The sequence below is a fragment of the Zophobas morio genome, unplaced genomic scaffold (assembly GCF_036711695.1).
Source record: "Zophobas morio isolate AGI-343-1 ecotype UQ-CSIRO unplaced genomic scaffold, CSIRO_AGI_Zmor_V1 ptg000012l, whole genome shotgun sequence".
Classification (NCBI taxonomy): domain Eukaryota; kingdom Metazoa; phylum Arthropoda; class Insecta; order Coleoptera; family Tenebrionidae; genus Zophobas; species Zophobas morio.
Genome location: NW_026972117.1, coordinates 22333383 through 22349980, shown reverse-complemented (window position 1 = coordinate 22349980; position 16598 = coordinate 22333383). Strand labels below are relative to the sequence as shown.

At 32.1% G+C, this 16598-nt stretch overlaps 1 protein-coding gene across 1 annotated transcript in view; it reads right to left on the bottom strand.

The window, feature by feature from the left end:
* The window catches only part of LOC135128012 (otoferlin-like), a 238177-nt gene that overhangs the window by 54031 nt on the left and 167548 nt on the right, over nt 1-16598 (bottom strand). The window contains exons 9-10 of the mRNA XM_064054794.1: nt 4979-5165; nt 4735-4921 (exon numbers count right to left, since the gene is read on the bottom strand). Coding sequence (XP_063910864.1) covers nt 4735-4921; nt 4979-5165 — 374 coding nt within the window. The remainder of the gene's footprint in view (nt 1-4734; nt 4922-4978; nt 5166-16598) is intronic.

Sequence of the window (16598 nt, the reverse complement as noted above, 5' to 3'; positions counted from 1 at the left end):
TTGACCAAAAAAAAAACACTAAAGATTTTTTACCAAAAACACTCACATTTGACGGATAAATTTTGATTACCGATTTACCATACTTCCAATAACCTTAACTATTTGTAAGATTTCACAGCATTCGGTTTCAAAGTAAAATTGTAAAATGTTATAAATTTTTGATTTTTGTTCCAAAAACCTGGATATCTAAGGTAAAAACTCAACACGGATTCCTGAATCACATATGTAGGAGTATGGGTAATTTTATAAAATTTAAAAAGATTTATTCGGCAAAATTGCAAAATAACGTCATTTTTTTAGGGGGGCAAAAAATTTTTAACGATTTACCATGCTTATGACAAACTTGAAACGCTTAGAGCACTCGGTTTTGCAATTTCAAAGTAAAATTATAAAACATTATGAAAGTTTGATTTTTTCCAAAATTTCGATGTCCAGGGTAAAAATTCACACGGATTCATGAACCGCATATGCAGGAGTACGTTATTTTATAAAATTTAAATAACATTTACTCATGTCAGTTTTGGAGATGATGTCATCCTATTGTTGGAGCGGATGAGTAATAAAATTTTGGTTAGAGCTTTGCTCTCTATACGATATTCCTAATACACACATAAAATTTCAACAATCGGTCCAGTAGTTTCCTAGACTATTTGTCTAATAAAGACAGTCGTACAGATAAAGAGACCGATAGACGGAAAAGGGGAACCTGTTTTTTCGTACCCTAGGGGTCACGAAACGTCAAGAAAACATAAAAGTAGTCAGTCATCCAATGGACTTGATTACAGCTTAGCTTACGTTTAGGAAGTAAAAACGAATGATGTTATAAAAAAATACCCCACTGTTACATCCCGAGCCCTAGGGAAGTATTGTAGTCGAGTCCATCGGGCGACTGGCCGTTTTAATTTTTTTTTCGATGTTTCAAGATCTCTAGAGTTCGAAAAAATTGGTATTCCGTTTTCGCCAATCTGTCTAACTGTCTGTTTATCTGCAGTCTGTCCAGATTTTTATTAGACTGATAATCTCCGAAACTACCGAATAAATTATTTTCAAATTTTATGTGTACCTATGTTAGGAATATCGTGTAGATGATAAAACGCTAACTAAAATTTGACTAGTCATATCTACCAACAGTATGCTGACATCACATCAAAATTTTTCATCGTAAATAAGTTTTAAATTTTATAAAATAACATACTTCTCTACTTGTGGTTTATGAGTCCGGCTTGAGATTTTTCTCGAGGCATACAAATTTTGGCAAAAAAATTGATATTGCGGAGCAACCTTTCACATTAGTGTATAAGCGGAGTTCCCACAAGGTTTAACTTATCACGTGAAGTGTTTGCTTTCTAACGCGAAAGTCTGTATTTTTATTGATCAAATTACAAGAACTGTACATTGAGTGTTTTATTATTTATTTTACGTATCCTTGTTGAACATTTTCAAATGGGAAAACACACTACAAAGCAGGCACAGCCATTTTTGGAACAATTATTAATCCGTTAAATTAATAAGAATCCGTTTTCATAACATAAAGCATTCGAATCATAGACAGTGCCGGATGTGATTAAAGTATGACATATTAATGAATTCAGAAAAACAACTTCTACGAGCAAATCTAAAAAAAATATAGGGTACCAAAACTATTTATAGGATGTTATTTATCTTCTTACACTGTCACTGGTACTATCTATATTTGTTTTAATGCATAAAGGTTACCACAAATAAAAGTTCGTAAAATCAAATTTCTTAATTTTTCAAAGAAATGGAAATTGTTGGACTGTACATTAGGAGATAGGGAAGTCTTCTCGAAATAACCTGGAATCTAAAAAAGCCTAGAGCTTTTAAATTATGAAAAAATATGTCTGTTAACGATTTTATTAGGCAAATAATACTTTGAAGCCACTGCCAAGATTACTTTGAAATTTTAGATGTATTATAAGTTAAAAAATATAGATAGAAAAAAATAGCCCATGAAGAAATTGAACCGGCGCGGCGGCCTCCGAATTATTAGTTCGATACGATTACCACTATGTCATTTCACTGCTATTTTGAAGTTGCTCTTATACTGGTGTAAAATAATTTGGATTTTTTGTGGGAAAATTTGGATGCTTTAATTTGAAAACTCAAGATGGAATGACACACAAACAGGAGAGTATATGATTTTATAAAATTTAAATTAAAATTTGAATGGTTTTCACCAAGCTAAATTTTGAGGTGACGTCATCGTTGGTGGGAATGATTAGACAAATTTTGATCAGAGTTTTATCATCCACACGATGTTCCTAACATACGAGTACATAAAATTAAAAATTTGACAACAATCGGTCCAGTAGTTTCAAAGATTATCTACTTAATAAAAATCGTCACAAACAGAAGTCAGGTGAGAGACGACAGACGACAGTCAGCCGATTTTTTCATACTCTAAGGGTCATGAAATATTGAAAAAATATGGAAGTAACCGTTTGCCGTATGGAGTACCGTATTATAATATATGCTTCCTTAGCTTATGCTCGTTAAGTAAAAATCCAAATTTTACAGTTTATCTTGAAAGCATTCTTGATATGGCCCATTGACTACTTTTCCGACTAAAAACACTCAGTTGGGAAGTAATACAATTTTGAGTACTGTTGACGAGAAATTTTCAAAATATATTTTGTCTTGTTGCCTTTAAAATATTGGTCGATTATTATTCGACATAATTTCCCTTGTTCCTGAAGTATAATCGAACAAATCCAGTTTTTTGTTATCAAGAAACAATATACAAATATGCTTGGACCTAAATGTAGAATACTAATTCACTACTGCGATGGGTACATGATATCGATCGGACTTTCATTATTCAAAAGAATTTTGGAAGTATCGTGTTCTTATCCCTAGTTTTCTTCATTTTATAATGTTAGAAAAACTTAAAATTATTCAGAATAAAGCTGACACCAGTGGCTAATTTTTTACCTTTTTTAATAGATCTACCTAATCGATATTTTGTTTTTGTAAATGAACGTCAAACTGTCGTAGAGATATATTTAATTATTTTTCTAGTGCACCATTTTTGAATCAGCTGCAGGTAATACCAACTACGGTATAAAAAAAGTTGCTCATGATGGTATAGAACCCCCGACATTCCCGTTATTAGCACGCACCTAACCATCTGAGCCCTCGACCGCTTACGGACATTCCTCTTATATTACTATAAACTGTTGCAAAATTTTGGCTTTCTTTGCGAAAATCGAGATGCCTAAGATAGAAACTTAACCAGGATTCATAAACCACAAGTAGAGGTATGTTATTTTATAAAATTTAAATAGCATTGATCAAGCAAAATTTTGAGATCACCAAGTTGTTGGTGGAGATGATTATCCAAATTTCGGTTGGAGTTTAACCATCTACACGATATTCCTAACAGCTAATCTAAACGACATATTTTGTACGTAGAAACAATTGCACTGTGAAGAAAAAGAAAAGGTAAAAGTACCTAGAGGGTGGTACCTCTACCGTAGATTATATAAGTCTTGATATTTTTGTGATACTAAAGCAACTAAAAACTTTATGAACGTAAATCGCAAGCTTCTATTCTATTTTTTAGAAAAAGTGCAGACATTTAGATCTATTATTTAGAAGAACGATTACATTATTTTCCCCCAACCGGAAATAAAATGGTACTTTATTCCCCCGTTTTTGGTAATAAAATGATACTTTATTCTCTAGGAAATACAGTAAGATCAATTTAAGTAAAATACCAAACTTTATGCACATTTTTCGATTTCTCCGGAAGCAAATTGTACGTTACACCTTTAGGTTTTGCAGTAATGGACGAAGGTATATCAAACTTTTCTCCAATGTTCATTTTTTTCCATTTCTGAAAGATTTTATTCATAAAATTAACTGCAATTGAATATTTCGAGCGTTTCTTTTTGACACACAACAAACTCGTTTCCTTGATAACTGTCAGCCCACTTCATTTAAATGTATCCGTAACGCGCAATCATCATTTTCGTTTGTGATTATTGTTAATTTAACCGGTTGGGAGGAAAGTTTTGTATGCATCTCTAGAACAAACTTTCTTAATCCCTCGACTGAAGATGCCCGAGCGACCGAAGGGAGTGTGGGCATCACTTACAGTTTCAGGATTAATATGGCAGTATATTCCCTTGATGCATAAATAACTATTATTTACTCTAACTTGTAGATTAAGGGAATAAAATTGAAAAATTTCGTACAGTAACGTTCTACTTTCAGTACCGGGTCTGTTCCATTGCTAAGAAAATTTGTTAAATTAATAGAAAATAATACATCTGGGAAGATATCTCAATTAGTCAAAAAAACAGTTTATTATTTCGACCTCGTATACCCGTTTGCGTAACTCAATTTAACTTATCACAAAATTGATTATTCTGAGCCCCTCTGGCATTAATTAAACAACGCGCTATATCTGCTACCATCTAAACATCTCTTATACGCTTGTACATGCTATAGAGCCTTTAATCTCATCCGACTCTATGTTTCGACCTATACTTCAGCCGCCAGCTGTCATTCAGCCAAATAAAACAAAACGAGTCCGATCCACCTTCATCCCTTCCAGATTTTTTCACGATATCCTAACATCCCCCTAAATAAGTATTACAGCATTAGTGTCAAAATTAGATACAATCTGCTCTCGTCGTGTCCCGAATCCGATTTGCTCTACGCTGCCGGCAATTAGGTGCATCTACCTTATGTATTATACCTGAATCTCACCCTTCTCTCCGTCGTTGGAGATGGTCTTGAGGTCTATAAAGTGCGTCCCGATCACCGTTGGCTTGACGGGGTCGTTATCCCTCAGCTGAATCTTGATCCTCTGACATAACGGCGGAAACATCTCGGTGAAAACGAGCTGCTCGTTCCAAACAGGTGCGTAACTGTGTTTCTTCACGCTTGTTTTACCCTGAGAGGAGCGAAAAAATCGTACAAAGCTGTTGGACGCTTGTTAATGTTTACCTACCGTCAGACCGGCAAAGGACACTTGAACGTACGGGTCAACGAGATCGCTTAGTTCGCCGGTGAAAGCTTTTTTCACATTTGCCATCAGCGAGGAGTTCATCTTTGGCAGGCCGTCGGCTCGGTAGATTTTAACGATGAAACGGGCGCGCTGGCGGTCGATGGGAACGCCATCGGGGAGGAGAAGGTTGCTAAAGATGAAGAAAACGTGGAGTAATATACAATAGGTACATTTGTAGTAGTAGAAGTTCTTTGTTCGGTGACCTATCTAGTCGTCTGGAAGATGGAAGTTTGAAAGAGGAGAACATAATGCGTCTATAAAAGGGAATGTGTAGACTTAAGGTTGTTTGGTGTTCTGAAAAAGTTTCTAGAAATAGTGATAAATCGTGTGGTTAATGGAGCTCTAAATAATATACTCCTATTTATCATGTATAAATGACGTTAGTATAACATAACTAAATAAAAGTGACAACAAATCATCAAATTTAGAGACATCAGTAAAATTTGTCACGAATTTTGTAGCTTTTGCTAGATAGATGTTAATAGGATGTACAGATAGTTAGGTGTGAAATTTATACAAACAATCGAAGTTGTGTTATCACTATTATCAGACAACCTACACGCTACACTACTATAGTGGGTATTGTTTCAGAGTGTGAACTTTGAAAAGTATGTTTAAAAACTTGAGCAGCTGAAGTAACTTTAGCAGTAGGCGTAAGATTAAACAAAAATAACTAAATTTTTGTTACATATTCTGTGCAATTTTAACACCAATAGTTACACTCATAATTATGCAAGAAAACTTCAGAAAATATACTTGTCCAAAAGGTATAAGGTTATATGACCATCATAAAAGTAGTTGACCGCAAATAAATACCCCCTTTGTGTGGTTCGCACTAAGCTTACCGGTTGGCAATAAATCGTCTTCTAAACATTTCTTACTTACATTTAACAGGGTCGGCTTTCAAAGCGAGTGGTTATTTCGGAACCCTCAGCTGCTGCAGGTAGTAAAGAAATAGTGGAGTGGTGGATTTTCATAGTTAGTGAAAGCCGCCCCTGAACGGAACCACAACAGCCGGTCGAGCTGCAGTGGACATGTTATTTACGACCCTAAAACCTTTTCTATTGTAAACAACTTAACTTCGACACAATGGGATGATTTTATGATGGCGATATAACCTTATAGCTCTTGGTCCACTATACGTGCTTGTACACAGGGATATAAAAAATTAGTCTAAAGTTATCTTGACAGAATTTCCTTTGCTCATAAAGTACAGTGTGAAATTTAAATAGCATTCATCACATTTGTCTCAATAATTTTTTTTAAGTACTTATTAGGGTAACAAGTGATTATTCCATCAAAGTATTTCCGAAAATTAAAATGAATTTGGAAGTTCATTCAACAAAATCTACTAAAATGAAAGTACATATCTTAAAATGTGAAGTGTTCAAATTAAAAAAGTTTCAGTTTGGATCAGTCCAGCAGTAGAACGGTTTAGTAACAATTGGGTCAAATCTAAAAAAATGAGACGTCGCAACTGTGTGTCCACCAATTAGATGTATCGGTCTAGTGTCTCTGGCCACGTGATTCTGAAACTGATCAATTTACGACAAAACTGAATGTGAATTTGACCGATTTAGTCATAGTACACTTGAAGAATTCCCATTTGACACAAAAACTTTCTGTAGGAATATTTGTTTGATTTTTACATGGTTACAATGTTTCATTGCCCTTTAGAGTACGCAAAAATACGTTTCCTATTTCCGTTTGTCTGTCGTCTGTGTCGATTTTTACCAGACAATCTCCGAAACTACTGGACCGATTGTTGTCAACTTTTATATGTGTTTTAGGAATATCGTATAGACTATAGAGGGTAAAACGCTTACCAAAATTTGTCTAATTTTGGTAAGCGTTCTCCACTAATTTGATGACATCCTTTTATAACTTTGAATTGTTAAAGTTATCTAAATTTCTTGAAATAATATATTCTTATACTTGTGTTCCGCCTTGATTTTTATCCCAATTACTTTACAATTTTTACTTCCCGAACGTAAGGAAGTATTGTAATCGAGTCCGTCGGTCGACTCTCTCCTTTTACGTTTTCTCGACCTTTCGTGAATCCTACAGGACGTAGAAATAGGTCTCCCGTTTCCGTCTGTCTCTCTGCCCGTCTGTCTGTCTGGCTGCCGTCACGGATTTTTATTAGACAGAAAGTACTGGGCCGATTGTTTTCAAATTTTGTATTTTTATTAGGAATGTCATGTAGATGGTAAAACGCTAACCAAAATTTCTCTAATCATCCTTACTACTAATGCGATGACGTCACTTCAACATTGTACATAGTAAAATTGTATAAAATAACATAGTCCTAAACATGTAGTTTATGACTCCGAATAGAGTTTTTACCCGAAGCGTCCAGATTTTCTGAAAAAAAAATCAATAATATAAAACAACATTTTGCAATTTAATTTTGAATCCACTAAACCGAATGCTTTGAAATCTTGCAGATGTTTTAAGATTATATAGAGCATAATAAATTTTTAGTCAAAATATATTTGCTTATCCCCTCAAAAAAATTGATGACGTCAGCTCAAAAATTTGTCGAATAAATGTGACTCAAAAAAATTATCATTTTATTTCAGGAGCGAGGGAAGTTCTGTCGAAACAACTTTTGACCAACATTTTTTCTTACTTTGGGGTGTATTATATCTATACTGTTTCACTTATAGTGGTTACCATAAAATAAATAGAATTTTGCAAAATATTTTTTTTATTCTTGGAAAAACTGGATTTGTTTCCTTGTCTTTAAGGGACCTCTAAATAATCTTAGATCAATTTTTTTCTTACACTATTGCTGTTATTATTTATAATTTTTATGTGTAGAGTTTATCACAAGTAAAATGTTGCCAAATCAAATTGGATAATTTTTCAAAGAAGCGGGATCTGTTGGACTGTACTTTAGGGACCAGGGAAATTCTATCGAAATAATCTTCGCCCAATTTTTGTTTATATCATTTTTAGATAGTACTTTTAAAAACCTTTTCAAGGAATTCACACAATTGTGTTACCGTTGTTTTCAACAATTCTTGAGATAATTACATTTGTGGGCTTCAATCCAGTGGTTTAAATTACGAACGAAGAGAAAATTCCTCTAGTAGGTCTTGCAATTTATTCTAAAAAATAATGTTGTTTAATTTGACAGTTAAAGACAAGATCTAAAGTTATTAGATAGAACTTCCCCCTCCCCTTAAATACAACTGAACAATTCAAATTTTTTCAAAAAATTATAAAATTTGATTTTGCAAAATTTTAATTATTTTATGATAACAATTAATAAAATATAAGTAAGACAAGTTACAGTGAAAAAAAAAACACTCACTAGATAAGGATGGAATCCGAACCTACATGGGACAGAGAATCCGAGTCCGAAAATCAATCATCAATCCCGCTCGATTATGAAGCATTAGATGCAGAAGCGAGACGTCGGCTACATAAACTACATGCAAATATTGCACATGTAAAGTATATTGTGATGAAAATTAAGGCGGATTCATAAACCACGAGTACAGGAGTATATTATTTCCTTATATTTAGATAACCGTAACTACACAAAGTGATAAGGAGACGTAATATTGTTGGTGCGATGATTAGAAACACTTTGCTTAGCGTTTTACCATTTACACGATATTGCTAACATGACATTTCGGAGATCTACCTAATAAAAATTGACACAGACGACAGCAGACGGAAACCTGAAACCTATTCTTAGGGTCGTCGACAAAACATGAAAGTAACCATTTGTCCGATGGACCCTATTACAGGACTTTCTTAGTTTAGGCCCAGGAAGTAAAAAGTTCATCAATTTGTTTATTATTATTTAAGAAATTTGGACACGTCTGAATAATTGTTATGAAGCATAAAATGAGAATATTTCAAAAACGATTGAAGATAAAGATATCATGTATAATTTGTTAAAAAGATCCTTAAGTGTACTATCGAAAACTGCAACAAAAACTATACGTAGCATTCCATTAAAAAAATGAGGATGACGTTAAAGCTCAAAAGTGACTGACGTCATGGATAAATGAAGAAATGTTAAAAGAGTCTACTTAGAATTTGTACTTACTATGAGTTCGAATCTTCTCATCCTCGCTACATTTTTTTTAATCAAATCAAAAACTGTTTACCCCACTTACTCGAAATTTACAGTAATGTCACACCGCAAATAATTTTTATTACAATAGTAGCTCCTCACCCAAAATAATTTTTAATCAGTTCACTCCTCTGGTTTAAGGAGACAAAATCAATCAAATTTCATTTTCTTTTATGCGGCCACTGATGCTTATACGTGACTATATTCCAATTCTTCCGAAGTATAAACATAAATACTCGAAGTTAACCATATAATTACTAATAAGAGTTCATTTCCTGTTGGTTATCTGGTTTAAATATATTTTCTATCGATCGCAATTGTGCCAACCACGGTACCTTGCAATTTGTGCCCCTGTAGCGCAGGGGCTGCGAGGGATGTTTTTTACGCCATTGGTTTTTACTTTATAGAGGTTACCACAAACAAAAATCGCAAAATCAAATTTCATCATTTTTCAAAGAGGCGGAATTTGTTTCAGGGGGGAGGTAAGTTCTAGGGAAATAAACTTCGACCATTTTTTTTATATTGTAGGGGTTATGATTGAGAAACATCGATAAAACATGAAAGGAGCCAAATAGATTCTATTACTACACTTTTCAAACTTACGCTCAGAAAGTAAACATACAACTTTCTTGTATAAGTTAAACGGAACACTCTATATGTTTGATCGTTGGAACATCCCGTATGAATTTATTTTACATGAGTACTTTAGCAAAATTGGTGAAAAAATTTGAATCTTCTGTTGTTCATTAACTGTCGAAAAATAGAATATTTCCGAAACACGTACTTAAATCGAGTTTTCTAATTTATTTTTGGCGAATTGTATGTAAAATCGTAACTTATAATAATGTTGCAGTATTTGAATTAAGATTCACCTAGTGTGCGATGCATCGATGAATAAAAACTCTGCAAAAAATGTCTGATAAGGTAATTTTTTGTTCATTTTTCGTGTTACGTGAAGGAGTTCCGCCGCAGTCGGTTTTAATTCTGTTTGGAGCGTGTACGGTGTACATATTGGTTTGTTTAAGTGGTTTATTGTTGTTAAAAATAATTTGATTTCGGACTTAAAGTGAAAGGTGAGTGTTGTGATGTGCCCATGTGGATGGAGTCTGCAAGGGTCGGCGCGGAAGGAAAGGAAATCGGGATTTAAAGGGTAAGTGTTGCTATTTAGCTGTATTATTCAATGTATTGTGGGTTATTTCTTCAATTGTTTTATCCTAAATTGATAAATTTGTTTGTTTAAACAAAACTCAAACGTTAATATCACGTCATATTCTCTATTAAAACTGACATTTTCGGCTGAAATAATTTGGAATATCGAATAAGTTTTTATCAGTGTTAATTATTTAAAAATTAAATCCAATTTTGATTTTTAACTCATTATAGACCGTCTTTACGTTTTACCCATTACTGCAATTGACAAATTTTTCATTGCAAATGTCGTTATTGTTTTGTGAAACATTTAAATTTCAGAATTGTTTTAAAAATATTTTTGTGTTTATTCACTAAATCAGTAAGACGTTTCAGAACCCCATTTTAATTGAAAACAGTGGTCTTCAATGTCAATGTTTGAGTTTATTGGGAACTGTTTATTGAACTTTAGAATGTTCTTAATTTTCAAACGTGCTGTAGCAGGGTTATTTTTATGAAACTTTTGTTTCTTGGTTTTTGGACATTCCTCAGTTTATGGAGTGAAAATATCGATTTTTGGTTTCTGTGTATCTGTTTGGTATCGAGTTTTTAGGCAAATATTCTCCGTAACTTTTTTTTTGTGTATTTTGAGTCTGTTATAGGATTTTTTTCTCTTCATCTTCACCAAGATTCGCGTGATGTAAATGTATAATTTTGCTTAGAATTTATATTGTGATTTCAAAAAATTTTCTGATTAGTATTTTTTAAATCTTATCTACTTATTAAACCTGTGTAATGTTGAATTGCACCGTTATTAATAATTAGTATGTATAAAGTTGATGTTAACTTGTATGATATTTTTCTTTGTGTACACAAAAATTTCATGTGTTTTTTGTTGCAGTGGGTTCGAAAATGAAGATGAGGGAATTCGCTAAATTGTAGCAGAAGAAGAAGCCTAAAGGTTAGAATTTTGCATTAAATTTAACTTGGGTGTTGTTTTTTTCTAACATTTTTTTTTATCTTTCATGAATTCTATTTTGATTGGTAATTTTGTCTTATTTTTATTTTATCAGAATTTTTTTGACGTCTTTTTCTTACATAATCTGCGTATATTCAGACAATTTTTTCCTTTCGATTTTTCGTGCACGGTAATTTTTTTTCCCAAGAGTATTTAAATGAAATATATATTATTAATTGTTATTTAACCGTTTTATTTACTCTTGTATTCTCAACATTTGTAAAGCCAATCTCATATGAAGTGTTCGAAAGTGTACGAGTGCTAAGTGAAGTTTCCTCATATACCCTGATTTTAGAAATTTATAAAGGGTGCCTTAAAAAAGAATCAATGGGGCAGTTGCTCACTTTCAAAATTGGTCTTATTTTATTGGTTTTTGCACCCTCCCAATATTTTTGATCAAATTCTTGATTTTCAAATATTTTGAAGCTCTATCATTGATTTTCGAAATTTCATCCACAATTATTCTTGCAATATGCATCTTTTGTATAACTGGTATAATGAGTGCAATAGAAAAACAAACATTTATTGTCTTAATAAATAAACTTCCACATCTTGGTGGTATTAAAATAAAAGTTGACGAGTATACAATATATTTATGTGGTAATTTTTTATAATTTGATGCTAAACTGGCCTACGTTAGCAAGTTGCCGAATCACGATCCAGTAAAAGTTCTTTGCAAACAGTGTGCTAAAACTTCAAAATCTATAAATGCGGCTTTAGTAAATAAATCAGGTATTCAACGAAACGTGGTTCATTCTACTTGTAATATTATGGACCGTTTCACCGCAGTAAACACAGAATGGAAGGAATGAACCTAAAAAGAACACAGATTGCCAATTTCGTTTAAATTTCTAACTCTTAAGTGCCATTTAGATCAGTCTTGCCTTCAGGTTAGGTTGCGCAAAAAATCATTAACTCAATTTTGTTTGCAGACCGGAATTTACCACGCTTTTAACTTTGTTTGTTAAAATATTATTCAAATTTCGTTGTAAATTGAAGTGCTTTTAAATTTTTATATTTTTAAAATCACATGTTTAATAATAATCAATACGTAATATCTACGAATCTATTTAAAATTTTGTATAAGGATTTTAACGATAACATAAATAAAGACCACCGGGAAGTCTCTCGAACTCGAACTGGAGTAAGCTATATCAATTTACCAAAAAAATATGCAAAATAAATTATTAGAATATTGCGTGCTATGTAAACGTTTAAATATGTTTTTGATGTGAATATCAGACTCAAATATGGCAATAAAACTCAATGTGAAAAGTAAATTGCTAATTGATTATTTTTTTTGTTGTCATTAAAAAGCAACAATTTGGACAACTTAATGCCGCAAGGACAAAAACATTTGATGTAAATATTTATTTATTGTTAAAGTTGTAAATTTTAAAGTTGAAAACTTTTAAATGAACTGTATTAGGTTGCCTTTTTTCAAATCAGGAAACAACTTTTTATTAACAAATAAAACAGTATTCGGTTTCATATACTCTGCCCTGTTTTCAGTCACTCAGAAATGATTTTGTTTTGATATTAAACGTTTAATTACTTTCTCCGCTTTGTGGCTTTGGATGCACTCAAGAACTAATGGATATTTGCTGACTGGAAATGTAATTTAAGTCTTTGTAATTTTCTTTCAGATTTTAAAGAATCTTTTAGAAATCGACTGGGATAATAAATATTAATCGTAAAGGAAATATCGAGAGAAGAAAAACATTTTCATTTTCTTGATTAAAACCATTTCCTTAGCAAGTATTACCGCTGCAACATTTATTTAATCCTTCAATACTTCGTTCTCGTACTCTTCTCACTTAACAAATATACCGAACTAGGGTTTTTTAAATAACATCAAACCTGAAAGCAGTTAAATAAGTTACATCATTTTTCATCAAAAGCAGAGGTAAATTCTGCAATAAATCGATCATTTCACATTTTTTTCGTTTCTTCAGACAATTATTTATACATATGAAGACTCCTCATATAATTGTATTTTTTTTAATATTCACAACTCTGTGGATAAATAATAGTATTAATTTTAATGTGTCGTTAAAAAACAAACTTTGGCAAACATTTCAAAAAGTCCAGCTAATTTTGCAATAAAGAAAAATATGTTAAGTGCTATTAAAATGGCGAGAGTATTGAATTATGCTTGAAACTCATCAGTCATCACAAAAACACATTTGTTTATTTCAGTATGAAATTTCAAATACATATAATCAAGTTTAAATTGGCAGTGGACGCGGTCGGTGTATCCAGTAATAAAAATGATTAATCAATAGCCATCACCACTGTGAAAACAATTATAACAGTTTTACGAAACATTCCACTGAAACAATAAAAAAGCGTGTTTTCTAAACCGAGTCGTTATTTTCTAAAGATCACATGTCCAGTTTTGTTGTTTCAACAATTGCAAGCAAAATCTATTATGTATTAAAAGAGCACATGTCCAGCACTGTGGTCTAGAAATTCTGGAGACAAAGCTCTTGCCATTATTATTGTCGAAAGAGCACAGGTCCAGGCATGTGCTCTAGGTTAATAAATGAGAGTTCTCAACATAAAGTGGTTATTTTCATTACAAGTGTAGGCAGTTAATATTTCATACAACAATTCTCTTTGCCTATTTGGTTGAAACAGCCAAAGGACAACTAAGAGTCGTCGGCATTTTAAGAGAGTTATTCATTGATTAGCAATTCCTTGTTAGCAGTAAAGAATGGAGTTAATCTCAGTAACCAAAACATAAATGTATTGCTGAAAAAAAAGAATGAAGGGCATCAACCTAAAAGATTCTAGACGTGCGAGATTTCAACTATTCTCATTTTTAAAAACGCAGACAATTTATGTAACGGCGGAGCCTGTCAGAGTATTGAATTAACCAACATGTCACATGAAAATCTCGTCCGGCTCAAGAAAGAAAAATATACGTCCCAGACATTCGAGGTGAATGTTTTTGGGAAAAATTCGAGCGATAACGGCATCACATCTACTTAATTCAGGTCAAGAATGGCGAATGTCTTGAAGGTTCGTCAGTGATTTTTTAGTCTATACTAGCACATATATTAGGGTTATGGGAAATGTAAATCTTTAAATGTGGCAGAGGCGTACACTGAAAGAAGAAAGTAATCAAATTCTGTCAATAGAATTTTTATCCTCTGTGGTGAAGACCTCCGTTTTTTATTCTAACTCAGCCTTTAGTACCCGATTAACTGAATATTTTTTTAGTAAATCTTGTTTAGCATCGGAAACACTTCATCTTTAGACTTCCACATGAAAAAAATGGCTACTTTCTGGGTGTATTTTGTATTATGTTCTTAATGGTAATTTTAGGTAAAAGTTGTTTGCATTCTTCTAGAAACCGATAAAAAATTTATATGTAACGATAAATTCATTCCTAGAAACCAAAACCGGAATTTTAAAATTTCACAACGGAATGAAGCAATTACGGATCAGAGTGAAGCTCATTTGAAGTATTAAAAAATAAATCTTAAATCACGAATTCTGTGCTGATTTTTTTCCGGAAATAATTTCTATTTATGATGCTCCTATTGAAGTCATCGCAATATGTTACTAAATAATACAACGTAATTCTTGCATATCTAATAAAGAAACTGAGTATAAAATGGAAAGTAAATAATTTTCTCTAACTTATGTACTTGCAGTTTCGGGTATGATTTTTTTTCTGTGAACGATTTAATGTTAAAGATTTTCAAAAGGTAAAATCTTTCGACTAGGATATATCGTCTCGCTCTCTACACAAGCTTTTAACTATTTTACGTTGATTAGTCTGGACTTTGATCATTGCACCAACTTTGTATCCTTTGTGTTCAGTTGCTTGCTTTTTGGATTTTTTTTGTAATTGGTACGACATACACGCAATTGCTGCCACACTTTAATTTTTTCAGCTGTTAATTCATTTAAAAACTAACAAATAGTTCAAAAATACTGAATTACATAACGCCTTAATGTCTTTAAATACACTCTCTATACATAATTTTGTTCATTTCATTAAACGTCTAACTGGTTGAATCGTCGGCTTCAAATGCTTTGTTTACAGAAAGTGCACTTTCCTTTTGTAATCCTTCGCTTTGCCTCTACTTAATTTATTTACTATTATGACTTGAATTTCAATGGTCTTTTATCTTATAGCAGTGGTTCTCAATTTGTTTTATTTGTGTCCTGTTTCTAATGACGATTCTCTTTGTTACATATCTCTCGTGAACATTTAGACCTGCATTAGACTTAAATGGATAAAATTCAACACTATTTTCACGCAGAACTGTTTCCATCTTTGTTGATTCATTTCTATTAACGTGTTCGTTACTTCACGTATTAATTTTATAATCACAATTAAATTATAATAAAAATAAATGCTTTACTGAAAAAGAAAATAAAAACAAACAGTGTAACAGAATATTTGTGAGGGGAAGTCTAGCCAAGGGCTACTAAACTTAACTTCAAAAAAATTGGTCGAAGGTTATTTCGACCCTGAAGCACAATAACACATATCCAATTTTTCGAAAAATTACAAAATTTGATTTCACAAATTTTATTTTTTATGAATTTCCATAACTTAAAATAAAAATATGTCTGTGATGTTAAAATAAATGTAAAGGAGCGTGCTACGCGTATGTTTCAAATGAGTTTTTACATTTCGAAATTTGGTGATGACGTCATCAACATTTTAGTTCAGTGTTAATACTAATAATAATACTATTGTATTCACAAATGTTCTGGAAAATGGAGTGAGCGGTTTTTGATTTAAACAATAAAATAAATTGACCCATTCATTAATTTTTTTAAGTCATCCTGTGTTAGCAATTAAAAAATATGAATATAATGATAAATTACAAAAAATATAGACCCATCCTATTTTGCACACTTTAGAACTTTTTGGAAGGGATAAACACATTATATTTTGATTACAACTTTACCATCCTTACGATAAGTTTAAAACATCTGCAAGATTTCAAAGCATTCGGTTTTGTAGTTTCTGATTTGATCAATAAAATAAACTGACTCATTCATTAAGTTTTTGAGTTACCATATATATGAGCAATTTAAAAAATGGAATGATAAATTACAAGTATAGACTCGTCATCTGTTGAACATTTTAGATAGGATTTTTTTGGCAAAATTTTGAGATGACGTCAGCTTTTAGGAGAGCAGTGAACGGAAAAATTTTGATTAATGATTTAAGATGTTAGATGTTACCAATAACCTTAAAACATTTGCAAGGTTTCAGAGTACTTGGTTTTGCAATTTTAAAGTTAAATTGTGAAATGTTATCCAATTTTCATTTTTTTTTACAAAAATCTGGATTC